The 20898-nt window shown below is 43.7% G+C and overlaps 1 protein-coding gene across 2 annotated transcripts in view; it reads right to left on the reverse strand.

The window, feature by feature from the left end:
• Nucleotides 1-7219: 7219 nt before the first annotated feature.
• The window catches only part of NTRK2 (neurotrophic receptor tyrosine kinase 2), a 324463-nt gene continuing 310784 nt past the window's right edge, over nucleotides 7220-20898 (reverse strand). For both annotated transcript variants that reach the window (XM_046023046.1, XM_046023045.1), the window contains 2 exons: nucleotides 10500-10658; nucleotides 7220-9620 (listed from right to left, as the gene is read on the reverse strand). In XM_046023046.1, the coding sequence (XP_045879002.1) occupies nucleotides 9435-9620; nucleotides 10500-10658 (345 nt within the window). In that variant the 3' untranslated portion in view covers nucleotides 7220-9434. The remainder of the gene's footprint in view (nucleotides 9621-10499; nucleotides 10659-20898) is intronic.

The following is a 20898-nucleotide window of genomic DNA, read 5'->3' on the forward strand; positions in this document are numbered from 1 at the left end:
GACTATGTGAAGAGAACCCTTATCTCAAATTAAGGAAGAAAGCTTTGAGAGTTCCAAGGAAGATGGAAGATTGAACAGGTGCATGGAGCCTCCGATCTTGTTCTAAACACATACATATGCTTGACAGACTATAATAGAATGGGGGAAAAAGAAAAAAAAATCTCTCCAAGCCAAACAAAAGTGAAAGCTAAATTAAAGTCTTGGAGGTAAAGCCTTGTGACCCTTCTGAAGAGGAGATAGTCACAAAACCTAGTGGAGAAGGTATCAGGGAGGTGGTGGGATTTCAGGGATGGCTCCAGCGTGACTGATGCCTCTCTCCTGGATTCAGACTCCCTCAACTCTGGTACCAGCACCATTGGATGGTGATAAGGAGTAAATTAAGATATTTCCTGGGAATCAATGATCCTTGAGACCCATGGCTTACCTGAGCAGAGGGAGACATACCCAGTAATTGTTGAGATTGATTTTGCCCCCATGCAATGTGAACTTGAGTCAAACATAGCCTGATTTAAAAGAAAGAAAGTAACATTTCTGACACTTGGGTTGGTATCTACAGATCCATATTTCCTACAGGATAAAAGGCTCTTCTTGTCCTTAAGGAGGTGGTTACACATTGTCCACATGGTGATTAACTTTAAAGTCTGTGTATAGATGTGGTGTGAGTGTACAAGTTAAATCCAGCCTCTACACTAGAAGAGATTAGATATCATGATGTATGTAATGCCATGTAGATATCCTGTAGCTGGCATAAAGATGCAGTGTCCATGTGAGCAATGACTTGAGTAGTTAATTGGTATTTAAAATATTGTTACCAAAGTAAGAGAGTGTATTAATTAGCATCAGGGACATTAGAGGTTTTTGTAGTTATGGAATGACTAGTTCTGAAGCACCATCCTTCCCACATGAAGGAGGCAAAAGAATCTGGCAAGCCCAGCTTTCTCATGCCAGAAAGGCAGCTTCTAAGTCTTATGTTGTCCCTCCCTGTCCCCTGATTTGAACATAGACCAGATCTTTGTGTATCATGGCATCTGCCTTAGAGCATGACTTCCAAGCAAGGACAGGGAGGGGGAGTTTCCTGGCCCATGTAGCAGGGCTGTGGTCTTGATGAGACATCATTGTTTATTTGTATGAGTCTGGTCTGAAGCTTGCATTCATTGTAAAACACTATCTTCAGATGGTGGCGGGGGAGCGGGTGCAGGGTAGTTAGCCGTTAGATAGCCCTCACCACGGGAGCCTATTGCAGGACATGGCATGAGGGAAATGGCCAAATGCTCAGGGATCTTGCTGCAAAAGAGGTTCTGACATCCCCTTAAGCCTCAGAACCCCATTGCGAGGTGGTTCCCTCCACCTGCAGGCTTATCCTCTCCCAGACTAATGAGTGGTTGAGGGTGGGGATTAGGAGCACTAGGAAAGTACCCCAAAAACCTTGCTGGGGATGCTCGGTTGGCCCTAGGCTTTGGCCTAGGGGTCAAATGCTCGCATTGTCCCTGATGACCAAAGACCTTGCCCCCTACATTGAACTTCCTAGAAACTCCCTAGTCTCCTCGAACCTTGAATCTTGGCATTAGCTTCCACTGGTAACCTCACTCCCAGAAGACTGAGCTGTTGGCTTGCTTTCTACCAGACCCTAAACATCAAGTCACAGGGCCAGTCCAAGTCTCAGCAGCAGACCCTCCATCTGCTGGCCAGATGCCTGCATGCCTGCATTTCTGCCTATTGCCGGGTGTAGGAGCCCTTGAGCATCAGATGCCTCTCTTCCTGGCAAGTAGGAAGCACTGCATCTACCGTCATCTTATTTTGATCAAACTTCCTGGCAAGTTATCTTCACTTGCAGGGTCTCAGTTTCTCATTTGGGTATAATAATAGTACCTGCCTCGCAGGGTTGATTTCAGTGTCAGATAATACACTGTGGTTGATGGTGGTCTCCAAAAAGATATGCCCATGGTGTAATCCTGGACCCTTTGGATGTGACCTTGTCAGCGAGAAGATGTAAGGATCTCGAGACAAGGGATGTGTCCTGATTAGGCAGGTGGGCCTCCAACACAGCCACACATAGCGTTGTAAGACAGACTCACAAGAGGCGAGGCGCGGAGAAGAGGAGGAGACAAGGTCTATGAAGGAGAAATTTGAGCAATGTGGTCACGGGCCAAGGGACATCTAGGACCACCAGAGGCTGGACCGGTTAAGGAACAGATTCTCCTTTAGGGTCTCTGGAGGTAGTGTGGCCCCGCCAACACCTCCATCTCAGACCTCTGACCTCCAGGACTGCAAAAAATCAATTTCCATTGTGTTAAGCCACCCAGTTTGTGGTCATTTTGTGACAGCAGCCCCTGGCCACTAACGGACCTACATAATACTGCGGCATGTCGTATGCATCAGTGAGGTTACTCATCACAATTCTGTGGGAGTGTTGCTCCCAACAGGAAATTAGGCGTCTTTCAGGGTGAACCTCAAGAATGTGTTTGAGGAGGAAACAGACAAGGGCAATGGAAACCTTGACCTTGGATTTGGAATTTAAACCGATACTGTTGTAATAGTCCCAACAAAGGGACTATCAGAATATGGTCTGGAGGAAGTGTGGATCTTTAATAATCCAGATTGGTTTCTGGCTGGCCAGGTGCCAGTAAGTTTAACCTTTGGACTTCAATCCGGTTTCTTCGAGTGGGATATCCTCTCCATCCCACAGGGACTCATGGTCTTATTCAGATTTTGGACACGTTGTTTCCCTCCCTACACAGCTTTGAATTCCCCAAGTCCCCACTGAATGTTAACCGGGTCTCATTTTTTTAACTCAAGGAAAACATTTTCTGCACAGTGAGAGGGGCTTTCATGAGGCAAAGTTCCTGAGGAGCTGGATTTGGGGATAATCCACTGCCAAACTTTATGTTCCTGAAGCCTCGACCAGGAATGTTGCCCAGATGTCTCCTTTCCTCTCAAAGGAGAGGGAGGGGAAGAGGTCAGACCCTGGAAAAATAGGACTGAGAGATCCTGAGATATAGGAGTGTGGGTGGGCCACCTGCTGGCGAGGCAGAGACAGGCTACAAGACCCCCGACAAGCCACCCGCATATCACTCTCTACCGTTCTGGTTTAGAAAACAGCAGTTAATGCAGAGGCCTAGAGAGTGTGCCATTTTTCTTTGGGCTACTGCTCCTGAGTCATTCTGATCCTCAATGATGCCGCTACCCTGGGATGCTTTGATATCCAACTTGTCTCTTGGCAGGTTTCTTAGGTCTGACCTGTTAGAAACCCAGTGATTCCTTCTCCTCACTCTGTGCTGTGCAACCCGGTAGCCACGAGCCACACATGGCTATTTACGTGGGAACTTATTGAAGCTAAGTAAAATCTAAAGTTCGGTTCTTTAGTCATACTGGCCACATTTCAAGTGCCAACTAGCCACACTGGATCGAACATTTACATCATTGCGGACAGTTCTATTGGGTGGTGATGTTCTGGTTATCCAAGATAGAAGCTGAAAGTGCCAAGTTACGGAGGGATCAGCCAGAGGACTTCTTCCAAAGGCCACATACTCTTCTTTCCTTCACTAATGAACAGTGCAGCCATCTGTAGTGACCCCAATTAAAATACAGACAGACGGACAGGAAAAAGACAGACAGACTGCCAAAAGAGTATACATGCTGTGTGAAACGCTCTACATTTTTAAAGGAATTGTCATGTAACCTTCAGTGTCTCTTTTAGAGGATGTTATTTATTGTAAGACATCATTTTTATTAAATACACTGTAGTACAAGAGACTTTCCATGTCAGGTTGAGAGAAGCTGGTCACATGATTTACAAACAAAACTTTTTTTTTTTTTTTCAAACACTGTTATTCTGGTGTCACTTTGAAATCAGCCAAGATGCAGTGGGTCTTAGTAAAGCAATGGACCTCAAAAACAGATCGCAAAACAAGAACCAGTAAGTATCAGCACAGAGACGTCACATTAAAAGGAAAATAAAGCAAATAAAAAGAGAGTTCCAAATACCAGGTCACAATTTAAGGGGCAATGTCTCTTCAGAGAGATATTGAAATGTGCGTGTGCATGTGTGTGTGTGTGTGTGTGTGTGTGTGTGTGTGTGTGGCCTGGGTATATACAAACATCTCTCTGTGTACAGAAGCAGATGTAGAGAGTGTCCACATCTCTCGGCAGATTTGTAAGTGATGGGTAACAATCAATGAATGCAGGGAGCAATATTTCACAAGAATTTGGTCATTTGTCAAGGGATTACATATTTAAAATCCACATTTAATTCAAAGACCTCGTATTTAAAACATTTCCAGTTGTTTTATACAGTATTAAAGCAATAGTAAGATATACAAGCTGCAAGATGTAGGCCTTTACACGTTTCATTTTCTCTGACTTGGCTTTTTCAGTCCAAACCTGTGGCTATTAGCGGCTTTTGTTATGCTTGCTCCATTATGTTGAACGTTCAGCCAACCTTCGCTCAGAATCATTTTTGTTAATGCACAGACCAAAGGAAAAAAAGAAGAAGAAAAAAAAACCAAACAAAAGAAAACCACGGACCTGGCCTAGAATGCATAGACTAGAAAAATGACATCCCCATGTGTTCTCGTTTCGTCTCCTGAGACGTATGTAAAGATGGCAAAAGAGTTGCTTGGTTGCTGTTGTGAATTTCACAGTGTTTTGCCTGCAACACATACACACACATATATATATATTTTTTTGCTTTGCTTTGTGTTGGTGATGAATGGAGCCAAAATATATATATATATAAATAAATGAATAAATAAATAAATACATAAATAAATAAAGGTAGAAGGAGAAGGGGGGCACAATGCAAAAACTAAGAATATTTAAGAACCTTTGACTTGAGCAGCAGTGATTCATTCCAGCCCCAACAATGAGAAAATACCCTTGCACGTGCTGTCGTGTCTAACTGCAAATCCTTCCCGCCCCGGATTCTTTAGAATAACATTTGCTATCACGACCTGGGAGTCTCTGCATTCCACGATTATGCCCTGTGAAGGAAGTGCTTTAACTTCCATTAGCCATCTGAGGACTGGGTCTCCACCCAGCCATTCCCCTCATGAGATTTTCTGTGATGGTCAGAACCGAGCTCAACATTGGGAATAAAAATCCTCAAATGGGAGGGGAAAAAAAGAGAGAGACAGAGAAAGAGAGAGAGCAAGAGAATTGAGGGTGTGTGTGTGTATGGAGTCATTTATTTAATTAGACAAACAATTTAATGCTATTGGCATTATAGAAGATCCAATTTGCAAAAAGGGAAGGTTAAAAAGAAACATCTCTGTCTGACCAGGGGATCCTTTGTCATGACTCTTTGCAAAGGACAGCATTTTATACTGTTGCTTCACATCCCCACTAAACTATGGGAATTCCTAGGAGTCGCTCGCATTGCGGTGGGGTCTTGGACTTCTCACTATTGGCCTTTGAGACACTGGGCTCCCGACATTCCGGTTCTCTTCTGGAATGCTTGGACTCTGAACAGAAGTGTACAGGGGTCACCGTGGGACAAGGTGAGCATAACAAAAATGTGCAAAAAGATGACAAAAAATCAATTTCCTTTCCTGGACCTTTACATAAGGAGATCTATTTCAGTCTGCATTCTCCTTTGCAAGGAGCCAAGGAAAGGACTCAGTGTAGTGGGATGGCTTTGATTCAGTTGTTTTGGGAAGCACATTATCTTAAATATGTCTTCCACCCATGCAGTACCGCACAAAGTTGAAAAGTGCGATGTAGTCCTACCCACATGGAGAATGGAAGCACTAACCGCAAAAGGACATTAAAAAGTTTTGGTTATTTAGCAGATTTTAAGCAAATTAGTCATACTGCACCCTACTTATCATTATCTCTAGTATTGTGTGCCTATACATTTATACATAAGCCCACAAACACACTGTGTCTGTGTGCCTGCATATGTATAAATCCAGTATTTATAACACACATATAAATACATGAAAATACCACAGGTAGTGCGGATGTGAACACACATGTATAATATGATTTCTGATAGGATCTTTTATAGCACAGTTCAAAATGTTTTCTAAAGAAGCCTGATTATGACGCTGGTTCAGTGTACAAGGATTTAGCTGAAGCTATAAACATGATTCTATATCACGATGTTTCAGCTGCTTGTCATCTCACGTATTTCCTTTTGTTCTTCGGACCGCATTTGGCTTCGTGAGTTTATCAGTGTGCTTGCTTTCTTGGACCATTTGTCTGTATCCTGGAGTCTCTAGCGAGCAGAATCATGAACTTCAGAATCAGAACACTTAGAGTCAATCCCCCTCGTGCCGGAAATGAGCCTGGAGATTTCCAGCATGCCACTCAACTTCTCCAAGCCTCGATTGCCTCACTTATAAAAAATGGAAATGATTGGCTAACAGTGGCGAAAAGTGCCTGGAAAACTATGATGCTACTGGTAAATGGAAACGATGGTCAGGCTGAGTTTGGGCGAGGGAATTAGGTTCGTCCCTCCTGCGGTAGGAGTTTTTCACGAATTGGGTAGCAGGCCATATTCTGTGATCGTTACACTTCAGAACAAGGATGTTCCTTTTCTAAAAATCAAAAGAGCATGAGAAGAGGGGATGGTGGAAGAACAGTGATGACTATTTTAAGCTATTCTCTGGTTTGTTCGATCTGGTATTCTTTCAATGCGAGACGTCTCTGAAATCACACACTCTTGAGACAACAGAGGAAAAAATAATAATCAGCAATATAAATAACTATAAAACTTTGCACTTGCATAGAATCTTTCATTTCAAGACCTAGAGGGACTTGTCAGAAGGTAAGGAGTTTTTTTGTTTTTTGTTTTTTGCTTTTTTCTTTCAGAGGAAAACACATTGGAATGGTATAGAACGCTCCCATCTTCTCATTTGCCTTAAACAAATCCTTGCTTTAAAACCACGCAGCCCTTCTTGAATTTGATCCCTTCGCGTAGTTACCTCCTTTGCTCTCTGTTAAAATAAAACAAATAACTTGCAGCTTCTCCCCCCCGCCCCCCGCCACCCCCCTCTGCCCCGCCCCCCAAGCAGCTGGCAGGTCACGCAGAATGACAAACCCGTGCAGGTGTTCAGGTCATCACGGATGGAATTTAGAAAGGTTTGGTACAAATCTGCCCCTTCGTTACTGCTTCGCAGAGTGCCACAGTGTTTTAGCAGTACCGTGGTCCTTAATAGGATAGATTCGTGCAGGCATATACCATGGAGATATGGCTTTCGTTATATTGTTATGTGCATTCTGGAGGGTTTTTTTCACCGACAAAGAGAACGATCAGCTCAGCTCCCGTGTCTCCTAGGCCAGCGTGGAACTTGAAGGGACTGTAGGGACTATCTTGTCCAACCCCCTTCACTTGACTGCTGATGCTGCTGGGTTTCCTTTTGTTGTCTGTTAATAGACACTTTTGATTTTTTGAGAACAGGCTCTCAAAAGCCTATAAATGGAAAATAAGGTGCTCCAGGAATTAAGGGCGCAAGCAAAACTGAAACAGAGCAATTGCACCTTCAGAAACAAATACAAAATAAAATGTCCTAAGATGAATTAAAATCACTCACTTTCAATCTGGCGTGTGTTATGAAGATGTCAAGTTAACAAAAGTCCCCTCACAGAGGGTAGCAAGTTTTCTTGAGGAACAGAAATATTTTTCTTTCTTGGTAAACTGATCATCCAATAACTGTAAATTTCTATTTAAATTTACAACCTCTTTTCGCAAAACTCATCACTAGTCCCTGAAGCACACCTCCAAAGCTTGGTCTGGGCATAGCTTCCCATTGGCGTGCTGTGCCTGATTTTTTTTTTTTAATTTTTACATCTTTTAATGGAGTGGGAAAAAAAACAAAACAGCATACTGACAATGCAGTACACTGGGAATGAAACCGCTCTCCCAACCAGAGCCCAGAGCAAGGTCTCGGCCTGTGCACACTGAACATCAACGTGTGTGACACCCCCAGGGTGAGGTTTCTTTTCCCTCGGGGACTGAGTCTGCCCTTCCCACAGTCCCACAGTCCGTTCCACGTGGATGAGGACATCCAGGCTTCAGGGTCCATCTCTGCTAAAACCCATCACTGTCGTACGACGCAGAGACATTGATACTCAGCTAATGAGCTCCATTAGCTTCCCCTAATTATATAAGTTATACCTCTTTATGGATCTGCTCTACATATCAGGGGCACAACGTCTGGAGCAGTAGTTTCTGCACACAAGGTATTAATCAACGAAGACCATGCACAATTTTGCTTGCACAGTTTAAAGGATAGGTGGGGTGGAGGGGAGGGGTCGGAGGGAACTGCTATCTGAAAAGTTCAATATAATGCCTCCGAATTTATAACTTGTCTTATCTTTTCCAAGTCTTTGGCTTTCCCACCTGACCCTGAAATGATCTCTGGACAAGAATTCACCCATTTTCAGCTAAACTCGACAAAGGTTCAGCCGACAACACCTGGAAAGACAAACCAGGGCTATTACCATGACCTGCCAAGACAAGACTGTCTGGGCGTGTGATGCGCCATCTTGCGTCTCATGGAAGCCATCTTTTCTCTCGACTACACCCTAGTGTTTCTGGTGATGGGAAAAGAATAGTCCATGGCACAGAGTTCAACAGTCTTTGTACTCCTCAGAAAGCTCCTCAGGGGAAGGTGCCGAATACATTCCTCCCAGCTCACAGTCGCTGGGTTTTTCCTAAGCAGGAACTGATGCCAGCTGATCCCAATGGTTGTCTTTGTTCCTCCCATACTGTGGTTTGTAATAAATCTTCTTTCTCTCTGGTTTTAATCTCCCATAGATAAAGGCTTCCCAGATTAAACACAAGTTTTCCTGTTTCATACACAGGCTTAAGCCATCCAAAAACAATAAGAACAGTAATAATAATAAATAAATAGAAGTGAATCCATAGAAACTCTCGATGTCTGTACAGCAGAAGTGACAAAGTTTAAGTCAAATATTTGTTTTCCCTTTTTTTCATCCACATCAAAGGCAGGAATACAACAAGGCATTGTTAGTTGTGGTCGGCAAACTAGAGTGTCTGCTGATATAACAAATCAGGGTTGTTAAGGCCTTTGTCTATGCAGAGTTAATAGGAATGCAGAAGCCAGATTGATTCAAAAGAAAGGGTAGGGGCTATGAAGTGAGGAAGACCAAAAAAGAAGAAAGAAAAAAAAAAAAGACCAAAAAAAAAAAAAAAAAACCAAAAACAAAAACCAAACCAAACAAAAACCAGGGAAGAAACCAAGGGAAGTGGAAAGAGAGAAAGAGACAATGCCAAAAAGTAGTCCATACTGTGTCTATGGATGGAGAAGTGCACATGGCTTCCCTCGGAAAGCCTCTCCGTGTCTTTGTTATTAATACTGTCGGAGTGAAGAACAGCAGATTGATGGCATCCAGCGGCAGTTAAACGACATTCATCCTCTCGGCCCATCTGAGGAGGTGCATTGGGAAGGACTGGTCTGGGGGAAAGGGCCCTAACCTAGAATATCCAGGTAGACCGGAGATGCCTTAGCCAAGTTCTGAAGGAGGGTGTGGATGCCCTTGATGTTCTTCCTCATATGGGGCTCTCGCTGCCAGCACCCCAGCATCAACTCGTAGACCTCCTGGGGGCACGTTCTAGGTCGCTGCAAGACTCGGCCCTGAGTGATGCATTCTATCACCTGGACGGGACGGAGATCAAAGACAGCGTCAGACGAGAGGAAAAACAAAGCCCGTAACACAGATGTCTGTGCAAGGGAAAGGCTGCTCTAAAGAAACCCATTCAGCATTTGCTTTTTTTTTTTTGAAGGAAGAGAACAATTATTGTAGTTGGTCAATCATGGTTAATTTCATTGGTTTAGATCCCTTTTTCTGGGCACACTGAGGTCAGTGAGGTCAGTGGAGAAATGCTTTCTGTCTGTGGGATGCTACCTCACTCAGGAATTCCAGTGTGTTTTAGTTTTACTGGCTTGAGATGGAGTCTGGAACTTTCACGTCAGGGCACTGACTGACAAGTCAGTGTAGAAACTCGAGCTTCGCTCGAGCTGTAGAAACGAGTGGAATTGGGATAGAAGACAGATGTGGGCCTGAAGAAGATATGAGGTGCCCGACCCAGAAGCTATGCCTCAAGTAGAGACAATGGTTGCAAAAGAATTGAAATAGGGAAATAAAACACAAGAATGTTCTAGTGAAATGTGTAAAAAAACCAAACCAAACCAAACCAAACAAAACCACCAAGCCTAAAACCTTATTGGAATACTACCAAAAAACCTAGCTGGCCTCTGAAGGCACAGGGGTGCCACACCTGCTACAAATTTACCAGATGAGCAGCACAAAGTGATTCCTCAGCCCCACCACCGGTGAGTCCCAGGTGTGTGAGCAAACACTGCATTTCTTTCTCTAGAACTCTTAAACTCAGAGAGTCACTAGACTCTGCCCATGACGTGTAGGTCCTGAGAGGCCACGTGGGAGGTGCTGTTCCCCACGAAGCCACACGGCTTCGTCTGTTTCCCGGCCTCTGGACCTCAGCCCTCGGGGGTCTTGCCCAGCCCACTGCGCACCTCGTTGTTGGACAGCTGGTACCAGGGCTGTTTGCCGTACGTGAAGATCTCCCACAACACGACGCCCAGGCTCCAGACATCACTTTCTGTGGTGAACTTCCTGTACATGATGCTCTCTGGAGGCATCCAGCGAATGGGCAGCATTGTGTGGCCACCGACCTGGTGGAGAAGGGGGAGAAAGGAGGTGTCAGTCACGCAAAAACCAAGTTCCTCTCATCAGGGGGGAGAAAGGTAGAATACAAATGGGGGACACTTTTGTCCTTCCTTTATTTGTATTTGTTAATTTTAATTATTTATAAAACATGAGGGAAATACAATTTCTTTATAAGAAAAAAGCAATAGAGAAGCAGGGCGAAGAATGGTCAAAGTATTTTTTTTAAATATTTTTTACTATTTTCTCTTTCTGGTAACTAGATAGGGCAGAGATGACGTGGGGGCAGGTGTTCATCCTGGATAACACACACAAACACACACACACACACACGTGCTTCCTGGTATAAAGATGACTCAGTCTTCTAATTAACAAGATCACGTTGACCAGGAAACAAGCAGGATACTGTGACCAGAATGACCCACCAAGTGACTCTACTTTCTTGGCAAGGCCAGAGCTTCCTTCCACTTTCAGGTCTTAGGATGAGTGCACAGTGCTGCCTCAGATGCCCTCCCACAATCCAGCCATGGTCAGGGTGGAAGCGATTAGTCCCATTTCACAGATGAAGCAACTGAGGCTTGGGTGGTTATGGACATAAAGCATTCAAGATCTTTAGATCCCAAGCTTAGGATTTGCCTCTAATACAATTGAGCTTGTGTACAAAAATAAATAGATAGAGTTTGGGGAAAATCCATTTTAGTGAAACAGCACAGCTGAGGCATTAGATGGTGAGAGCATTACCACAGGCATAGGGTACTTCGTTCGATAAGGACAGTTTGTTTAAGATTTCTGACTTCCTGGAGAAAAGTGAAGAATTTCACGTTTCAGTTTGTAGCCCACTGGGGCTGTCTGGTGTTAAAACCATGATCAAACTGGTGGTGGGTCCTGGTTTTCATGCTGGAAAACCCAGCACTACCAGTTCAAACACGCTGTCTGATGCCCGGGCAGCAGGTGAGCACACAGAAACACAGGCGTGAGATCCGACCATCATCCCTGTGTTCTCAGACGGAGGCCAAATCGAGTTTCTGCCCGATTTCAATGGTCGGTGTCCATTTCTGTCTCATTAAAGGAAAGAAAGAGACGAACAGTACCTGAAAAATGCTCCCTAACTCCTGAGCCCAAGGAGCTGAGAGTGTCAGGTCTGTTTAATATGCTTGGCAATTTCCAACAACCCTCTTAGCATCAAAGAGATCTTGAGTGTCGAAGGAGGAGAACGTTCTGTGGGTTTTTTCTCCATTCTCTGTACAAGGACTCTAAATCTGACAAGTAGGGGCACAAATTCCTGGGTCGGGGGAAGGTGCCCTCATATGTTTACTGTTCACTTTAAACACACCCACAGCTCTGACACTAAGTAGAGGTGGGGTAGCCTTCCATCAGCTTTCAATTTCATCACTCACTTCTCACCATGCAGCGATGGGCAGACAGGCTTCCATGGGCACAGATTTCCTTCATGGAGCTCCCTGGACATGCCTGAAGTTGATGTCAATATTTCCCATCAGGGATGATATTCAAAACAGAACCTGTGTGGTATAGGCAGCAACGGACAGGAAAGGACGCCATATTGGTGCTGCTGGCCCCATTGAGGAACGGCCTGGCTCATGACCCTGGAGCCCCACGGGCCCAGAACTTTGGAAAAGGAAATGTGTCCAATACACAAGGAGTTCCCCATATTTCTAGACACTCCCAAGGACTCGGGACACCAAGGAAGAAAGCTCCTTTCAGTGCTGGTGACCCACAGACCTGCACAAGGAGAAGACTTGGGGTGAGTGCGGGGAGCTACACGGTGCAGAGTCCCATGGAGTGAGAGGTCTCTGTGCAGGTTTTTAGTGGAAAAGACATATTTATTGATGTTATGGGAATATTTCAATTAGAATCCAGATTTATGATCAATATATAGTTGGTCTGTGTGGGATAAAAAGAGAACTAGGACCTTATGGACAAACACATGGTAGTCTTTTGGATACTGGGCCCTCAAGAGATTAAGAGCCAGTTCCCCACAGATGTTTCTAGGTCAGGCCACCAAAAACACTATAACCTGTAAGTTACCTCACTTCTGTGACAGTCATGATACACAGATTCTTAAGGTATCTTGGGAGTTTGGCGGAAAAAAACAGATTTGATTTTGTTTAACTTATTAGTGAATTAACTAATTTGCATGTGTGTTTGTGGGGAGAGGGAGAGAGACAGAGAATCGCTTCCATACGTCTAGAATCAGATGGCTAAAATCCCACTGTGGGATGTGCTAACCTAACAAGATGCCACGCTTTCCATATTCCCGCGCATACACACCAGTAACACCATGGGCAACACTTAGTTCGTGGTGTTGGAAGCCGGGCTCCAGGACTTTTAGTCAAGGACTAGTTGACTAACTGCTGTGTCCTAGTTGCTACAACTATGAAATATGGGTAAACATTTTATACTTCCCGGGGTTATGGTGAGGTAAACACTCCAACAGTCAAAAGTTTGGGAAAGTGCTTCATAAATTTCAATGCACTGATGCATTCAAGGTGTCTTTTCCTTCCTGTAACCTTTACTATCTTATCTCCTCCATTCTGGAGACATTAGGAAGAGCCAGTGCACATGACTCCCTTCTGTGCCTCGCTCTGCAGGGACAAGTGCTCTGATGATAACTGGACTAGCCCAGTTTCTCTGTCCGATGTTGGAAATGGCCAGAGAAAAAGCTCCTGTTTCCTTTAAAGGAGGAAAAAAAGATCCCACTTTTGATTTACATGTTTTCCCATCTGATCATTTGTTTTATGCTTGCAGTCTCTTTGGGACACATTTTTCACGTTAATTCTTTCAAGAGTCCCTTCTGGGATTTCACACACGCTGTTATAAATAATGCTTTTCTTGTTCTGATGTCAAACGGGTGAGTGGTGGGAGAACCTAATAAAAGTTCAGACAGGGTTCACAAGTTTTCCAAACCCATTTAGAACATTTCTGAACACTTCTTTTGCAGGCCTTTCTCAGGATTTTGGAGCATGTCACAAAAGTAGACCAAGGGGGAGGGGGGAATAGAGTCACCGTTGTTACAAATTACTGTCACATTCCAGTCACAGCGACTGGATGGCTTTTGGACTTCACAAAGCCACAGACGGCGCGGCCGCAAACACAACGAGGCATTTGTTTTGCAATGTGCCACCTGGCAACTTGCCCTCACACCCTGGTTTCAATATCTGTGAGATGGAATGCCATCCCAAGTATGACAGGGCGGCGACTCAGAGTCCTTGCTTTGAGCACCGGACCTGCCGCAGGGCGGGGTGGGGCGGGGCGAGGGGTGGGGGGGTGGGGGGGTCCCTCCAGGGATCCGGTCCCTGCTGGGCGCTAAACTCACCGGACTGAACTGAAGCCAGATGAGAAACCCACGTCACCAGGAAGTTGATTTGGACTTGAGATTTTTTATTTTCTTCAACCCAAGACCCTGGGGACCTGGTTCCTGCTGTGCCATTAACTAGCTTGGCTGAGTCACTTCAGGTCTGGCTTACTGGTAAAATGTGGACAGGTTAGACCAGCTCTGTATTATTTTTAGCACAAAACCCTGTGGTTCTGTAATCCCTCGCCACCACTTGGCCACCATCATCATCCACCAGCACAGAGTCGTTCACCTTTCCAAAGAATTTCCACTCAAAGAATTTCCACTCGAACCCAGTAGTTACACTCAAGGGCAGACCTTGGTTTGCTTTCATGTTGCAAATACTGCACCCAAATTTCAGAGAGTTGAAGGAGCTTACATCAGGGCACACAATAATGACTGCCCACTGGACGTCTTGTACTTGTTCCCATGGGTTGTTCTGAGAGTCTGGCTTCTGCGATCTCTAATGCAGAGATTCAGTATTCCCTGTGTTCAGTCCCCAGGGCCAGTCATGTGGTGCTTTGCCCAGGCCAAACCTACTCATGCCTTTTGGTCGTTTGATCCCTTTTCCTTTTTACCCACTCCCCAAAGAGCTCCTGAAGATGAGCTCAAATTGCACCATTTCAAAGAACTCTCAGTCCTGCTGCAGCTCAGTGAATTGTCTGCCCAGAGACAGTCTGGTGCCCCTCAGCACAGCTCTGGCAACATGGCAAGCATACCTTTCTTCCCTTTCTTCTGCTAACAGATCACATGCCCCAAGAAAGATGGCTGCATCTCAGTCATGTCTGGCTGGGCATGAGGGGGTTGGTTGGTAAGCATATAATGTCTTCGAGTGGCCTTCTTATGAGTGCTGATATTTGGAGAGGAATTCTCAAATGTTCTTTCAAAGAGATCGGCGTTCACTACCCTCCTATCTAACCTCCAGTAACCCCCTGAACTCATGTCAGAACCACCTTAAATTAAATGGATGGAAACTGGTGCGACAAATAAGAACTGTTTAGTGAAATTCATAACTTCTTAGAATTCAGCCCAAAATTCTGGAGTCCACATGGAGTCTGAGAGTCCCTGAGTTGTGTGGGGGACCCTATTCCTTTCTTGATTTGCCATCTGTGCAGTAGATGGGGCAGTCTATGGTACTGACCTGAAACTATTTGATCTTGGGAGGAAGTCTAGAATGATGCATAAGATGGAAGGCTATTTTTCTACATTTTGTGATTAGCATCTCACATGCTAAAGTTAAAGTGGGGCACCTGGGTGGCTCAGAAAGTTGAGTGTCTGACACTTGGTTTCAGCTCAGGTCATGATCTCATGAATCCTGGGATGGAACCCTGGGTCAGACTTCATGCTCAGTGGGGAGTCTGCTTGAGATTTTTGCCCTCTGACTCTCCCCCCACTTGCTCTCTCTCTTTCCCTCCCTCTCTCTCTCTAAAATAAATACATAAATCTTTTTTAAAACAGAAGATGAGAGTTAAAGGGTGAAAAACGGGAGGACTGACAACCATCTTGGCCTTTTATCATGGCAACTTGCTTAAGTCAGCAAAGCGAATCTGAGGCCTATGGTCAAAAATGAATTCCATAGTGTCTAAAATAGATGAAACTATGGAAAATAAAGGATCTTGTTTTTAAAGCATACCAAGAAAAGGACTGTTCAGTTATCTCTTAGTTTGTTTCCCTGACACCTCATAATTTTGATGGTGACATGTATAGAATGATCAGATTAATCAAAAGTAACCACTGTGCTCTAGTTAAAATACCTAGACCTGAGCATCCTTTAAATATATCTGTGTGAAAAGTGTTTAAGACAATAAATCCTGAAGAAAATATTAAAAGACCATGGGTAAAATTGTCTTGTCTTAGTAATCAATGACTGTACTATGTTTAAGTCAAATTGGACACATCCAATCAGTTCAACAATATTTCTTACCCAACGAGCCCTCTTTGGGTACACACTCTTTGGTCATAAGGTTGTAAATTGTGAAAATTTCCCCATGGCCTAACAAGCAATATGTTTTATTTTTCCACGTTGGAAAACTAGGATTAGGGAACTCTTGGTGCTTGCCACTTTGAAACCACTCTTTACACCCAGAGCCTAGCTAGGTTCTTTCTCATTTTTACAAATATACAAAGCATCTTTATTGCTGGTACAAGTCAATGAGGAAGGCACAATCTCTTTTCCTGGTGTGCTGGGAGATGAGAGAGGAGGTGACAAGCTTGGCTTTCTTCCTTCCGCTGGAATGAACACACAATGCATCTACCATCCTCCTTGTTCCCTCATCATCTTTTTTACCCCCTCCCCACTTCCCTTCCCTTCTTTTCACTTCTCCTATTGCCTCTACTGCTCAGTGTGGTCCCTTCCAGGTCCATTTCTGCTCCCTTTCCTTGAATTTCCTCTCAAATATCACTCATCCAGTTCCATTCCAAAATCCCATGTTGTGTTTCATCTTACCCAATTCTTTCATCTCCCCCTAATGATCATGGCTGACCCCTCCACAACTTATACTCCGGCCGCCATGATGTCTGGTCTCCCTTCTGTGTTTAGGAGAGACATAATGGGAGAGGCGTAATGGGAGGCTAGAGCCTATCTCCAGATCTGAAGCAAATGCTTAGGTGGCTTTGAAACCACTGGTGATTTAAAGGTGAGTAATGCTGATCTGGGACCTTCTACACTCAACTAGCAAAGAGCAATGATGCCTGGGAGGCCACTTTCAGCTGTGGTGTTTAGTCAATGAGTGAGTGATAACTTGTTTGGAGGCCAAACATTTTACTCCCTTAGAAACACACAGGCCAAAGGGCAAGTCCCATTAAGAGATGATTAGCTGTCAGAGGCTTTTGGGCACATGAAATATTGAAGAGGCTCCTAGACCTTCTTGTCATACCCTATACCCAACTGCTTTGCTTCAGCAGTTTCTCCTGACCTGTTCCTTAAAAATTCATGAAAGCTGCAAATTTTAACAAATAGCTGGACCTTATTTACTTATTTCTTATGTGTTGCATTTGTAACTTTTTGAAGCTTCAAAAAGGAGAGAGAAACAATTTATGCAAAATATTCTCCTTGGAGAATGTGGAACTATTGTGGTCAGACTGCGGGCACTCTATGACCACATCCAGGAAGATCAGAATCCTTCTATTATGAAGAGTGATGGGATGCTTCCATGGTGTGTGGCTACTGAACCAGGGGATACTTCATGGGAAGAAATTCAGCCCTTCCTACTCTGCCTAGAAGCCCGAAATGAACCCAGATCAGGCTGAGTCAAGCGGAGCCCTGGTGACAGCCTGATCATCATCTCCTTTACAGTGGGAAATGATTATTGCTACGCTGGAAACCACTGTTATTCATAGCTCTGAAATCTCTCAGTATCTTTTTCCATTACCAATGTGGTCATAGACATAAGGATTATGAAGTAGTAACTTCAAGCCAATATTTTTGAATTAGTCAAAGAGAGGATGTGCTGGACCCTATTGCTAACCATATATTTTTTTATTAACATATGATGTATTATTTGCTTCAGGGGTACAGGTATGTGAATGCTCGGTCTTACACAATTCACTGCACTCACCATAGAACATACTTTTCCCAATGTCCATAACCCAGCCACCCTGTCCCTCCCCTGCTACCACCTAGTAACCCTCAATTTGTTTCCTGAGATTAAGAGTCTCTTATTGTTTGTGTCCCTCCCTGGTCCCATATTGTTTCATTTTTTTCCCCCTTACTTCCCCACAGGCCCCCGCCCTGCCTCTTAAATTCCTCATAGAGATCACATGATAATTGTCTTTCTCTGATTGACTTATTTCGCTTAGCATAATACCCTCTAGTTCCATCCACATCGCTGCAAATGGCAAGATTTTGTGTTTTTTTGATGGCTGCATAGTATTCCTGTGTGTGTGTGTGTGTGTGTGTGTGTGTGTGTGTGTATGTACACACACACACACACACACCACATCTTCTTTACCCATTCATCTGTTGATGGACATCTAGATTCTTTCCATAGTTTGGTTATTGTGGATATTGTTGCTATGGTAACCATATTTTTGCAAATACTTTTTTCCCCACAATTAAATCTCTACTGTCAGAATAAGGCAAATGATCATGTTTCGAAGGCAAAGGACACAGCTAAAATTGCTCTCTCTGGAAACTTGGATTCTAGGTGAGTAGATAAAGCAAATTGAATATAAAATTTCCACTGAAAATTGATTTTGCTTTATTCTACCATGAAATAGTAATAAAAATGATGAAAATAACAATAATAACACCTCATGTTTATATAATACTTTCTTGCTTTTTCTTATCATTTCATATCTATTCATCTTATCATTATTGTACCTACCTCAAAATATGTTTATGAAGATGAAACAATCAATTGTTTAATCACTTAAATTATTATGCGATTAATAGAATTAATGGATTCATTAAATCAATTAATCAACTGATCAATTAAAGGTTAAATTTTCATATTAGAAAAGCTCTGTGGTGCCATTGTGTGATGCCATTTATATGACTTTCTTGAAAAGGCAAAATTATAGGTCTAGAGAACCCATGTTTGTCAGGGAATGGGAATTGGTTGGGGGGGGTTTACTTTATGGGGACACAAAAGAATTTTGGGGGATGATGGCAATGTCCCACAACTCTGTTATGGTGGCAGTTAAGTGATTGTGTTTGGCCAGACTCAGGACTTTACACTAGAGAAAGTGAATTTTACTATATTATATCTCAGTAAACCTGACTTTAAGATCAATCAATCAATCAATCAATTTCTTAGAATAGTGCCCAGTATATAGTAAATGTGCAAACAATACCAGCTGTTGTCTTGTTATGCTAAGTATTTGATTCTTCCTTCTCCAGTAATCCTGTGGGGCTAGTTAGACATGATCTTTTATCCCAACTTAAGAGCTGAGGAATCTCCAGGCAACACAGCTAAGTCATGATAAAATCTACAGCAGGACTTAGCTCTCAAATTCATGGCACCCTTCCCATTCTGCCTCAAGTCTGACATGGAGTCAGATTCAGAGCTAGGAAAGTCTCTCCTAGTCTCTCTAAGCATTAGACTGCTTGGGGTGTCATAACAAAATACCATAGATTGGGTGGTTAAGACAACAGACATTTATTTTCTTACATTTCTGGAGGCTAGAAGTCCAAGATCAAGGTTCCAGTGAGTTCAGTTTCTGGTGGGAGCTCTCTTTCTAAACAGAGCTTGTATGTGTGCAGAGAGAAAGTGATCCTCCAATGTCTCTTTTTATAAGAATACCAATCCTATTGGATCAAGACCTCATCCCATGACCTCATTTAACCTTAATTACTTCTTTACGGGCTTCATCTCCAAATATCCTCACACTGGGGGCTAGGACCTCACCCTATGAATTGGGGGGGTTGGGGGAACACAGACATTTAGTTCATAATACTCTCTTTGCCAACGCTCCCCCTTCTGGCTCCAGTACATTCTGGGGAAGCAAGAATAGCTCTATGTACTAGGATTTGTGTAATTCTGGCCCAGAATGCAATTCTGTGGTTCTTTGTCAGCATCTTCATGTCCCCAACTGAAGATTTGACCCCATTGTTCCTTTCCCTCTTGGGTAACTCTTGATTATTACCAACTAATTCTAAAGCTTATCAAACAGTTTAAACTGCTATTGTCCCACAGAAGATTCAGTTCATTTCCAGTGCAAACCTTGGGGCAATCTCAATCCTCACCCTATTTCTCTATCCTGTCCTCCACCTGGGGTTCCCTGGGGGGTGGCTAAGGGAGAGCAGGCAGACTCGGGACTCCCTAGTGATGTGTAGATAAAGGCAGAGGGCTTCCCGGACTCCGTGTCACCGTAAGCGACATCCCTCATGGGTCCCGTTGTCTCCTGCTTGTGCACTATATACAATTCAAAGAACAAAGAGCCCAGTCTCAGCAGTGACTGTAGCTTCATCTTATTTTACATCTGGCTCTCATCAGAAGCAAATTAAGTCATCTCTCAGTAAGGCATAAAACTACAGTTGCGCCAACGTTTAAGAATCACATTCGGATCTAGAAACACAAATTTCCATCTTAATCATTAAGTGAAACTAGGAATAGCAGCACGTGTCCCCCTGTCTCTGATTGCTGCCCCAAGCTTCATCCCACTAACTCTTACCAACCTGGATGGGAAGTTTCCTGAGGGGATCAAGGGGAGGATGACACTTTAGAAAGCACTAATACAGCAAGCTGGCTAGAGTGTTGTACACTCTAATCATAGACATTTCATCAAGCTGCCATTTTTAAATGTTCAGTGTTCCTGAGCCTTTTATGGCTTCCTAAGCATTATGGGTAAACCCATGAGACCATCTGACTCTTTTAACATTTGAGACCAAATCACTGCATCCTTTCATGGTGAAAAGCCACCAGGGACTGACATGCCCTGAGCAAAGGCACTCAGAAAAAAGCGGGACCAATGTATGCTTGTGTCATTGTCTACATTAAGGTGGTTTCAGTGTGTTGGTTCAGCACCAAAATTCCAACATGAAATCGTTTCTATGGAAATAATTCCGAAAAGCTGCTATTCCAGCTAGCTTTTACAAAGGAAGAAATCAGTGATTTGTCAACAGAGTAGGAAAACACAACACAAAAAGCTTCTCTGTAATAGAATGAGCACTCCCATCATCAGCGGTGATTACTGTGGTTACTGCTGCCCTGGGTGCATCAAGTCCAGTAAATGGAGAGATCAGGTTTCTGGGTGGACACCATCCATCTGTCCCCCCATTAACCCCAGCCTGTTAGTTAACATTGAAGACCCCGCCAGCATGTACATTCCACCATTAGCCTGAGATGAAGACTTAATACACCAGAGCCAGTTTCAGATGAATAAAGTCTTCTTTCCTTCCAGCTGCAGACATTCATTCTGTTAGAGAAACTGATGTCTTGTGTCCAAGGGAATGT

This window comes from Meles meles, chromosome 11 (assembly GCF_922984935.1).
Source record: "Meles meles chromosome 11, mMelMel3.1 paternal haplotype, whole genome shotgun sequence".
Lineage (NCBI taxonomy): Eukaryota > Metazoa > Chordata > Mammalia > Carnivora > Mustelidae > Meles > Meles meles.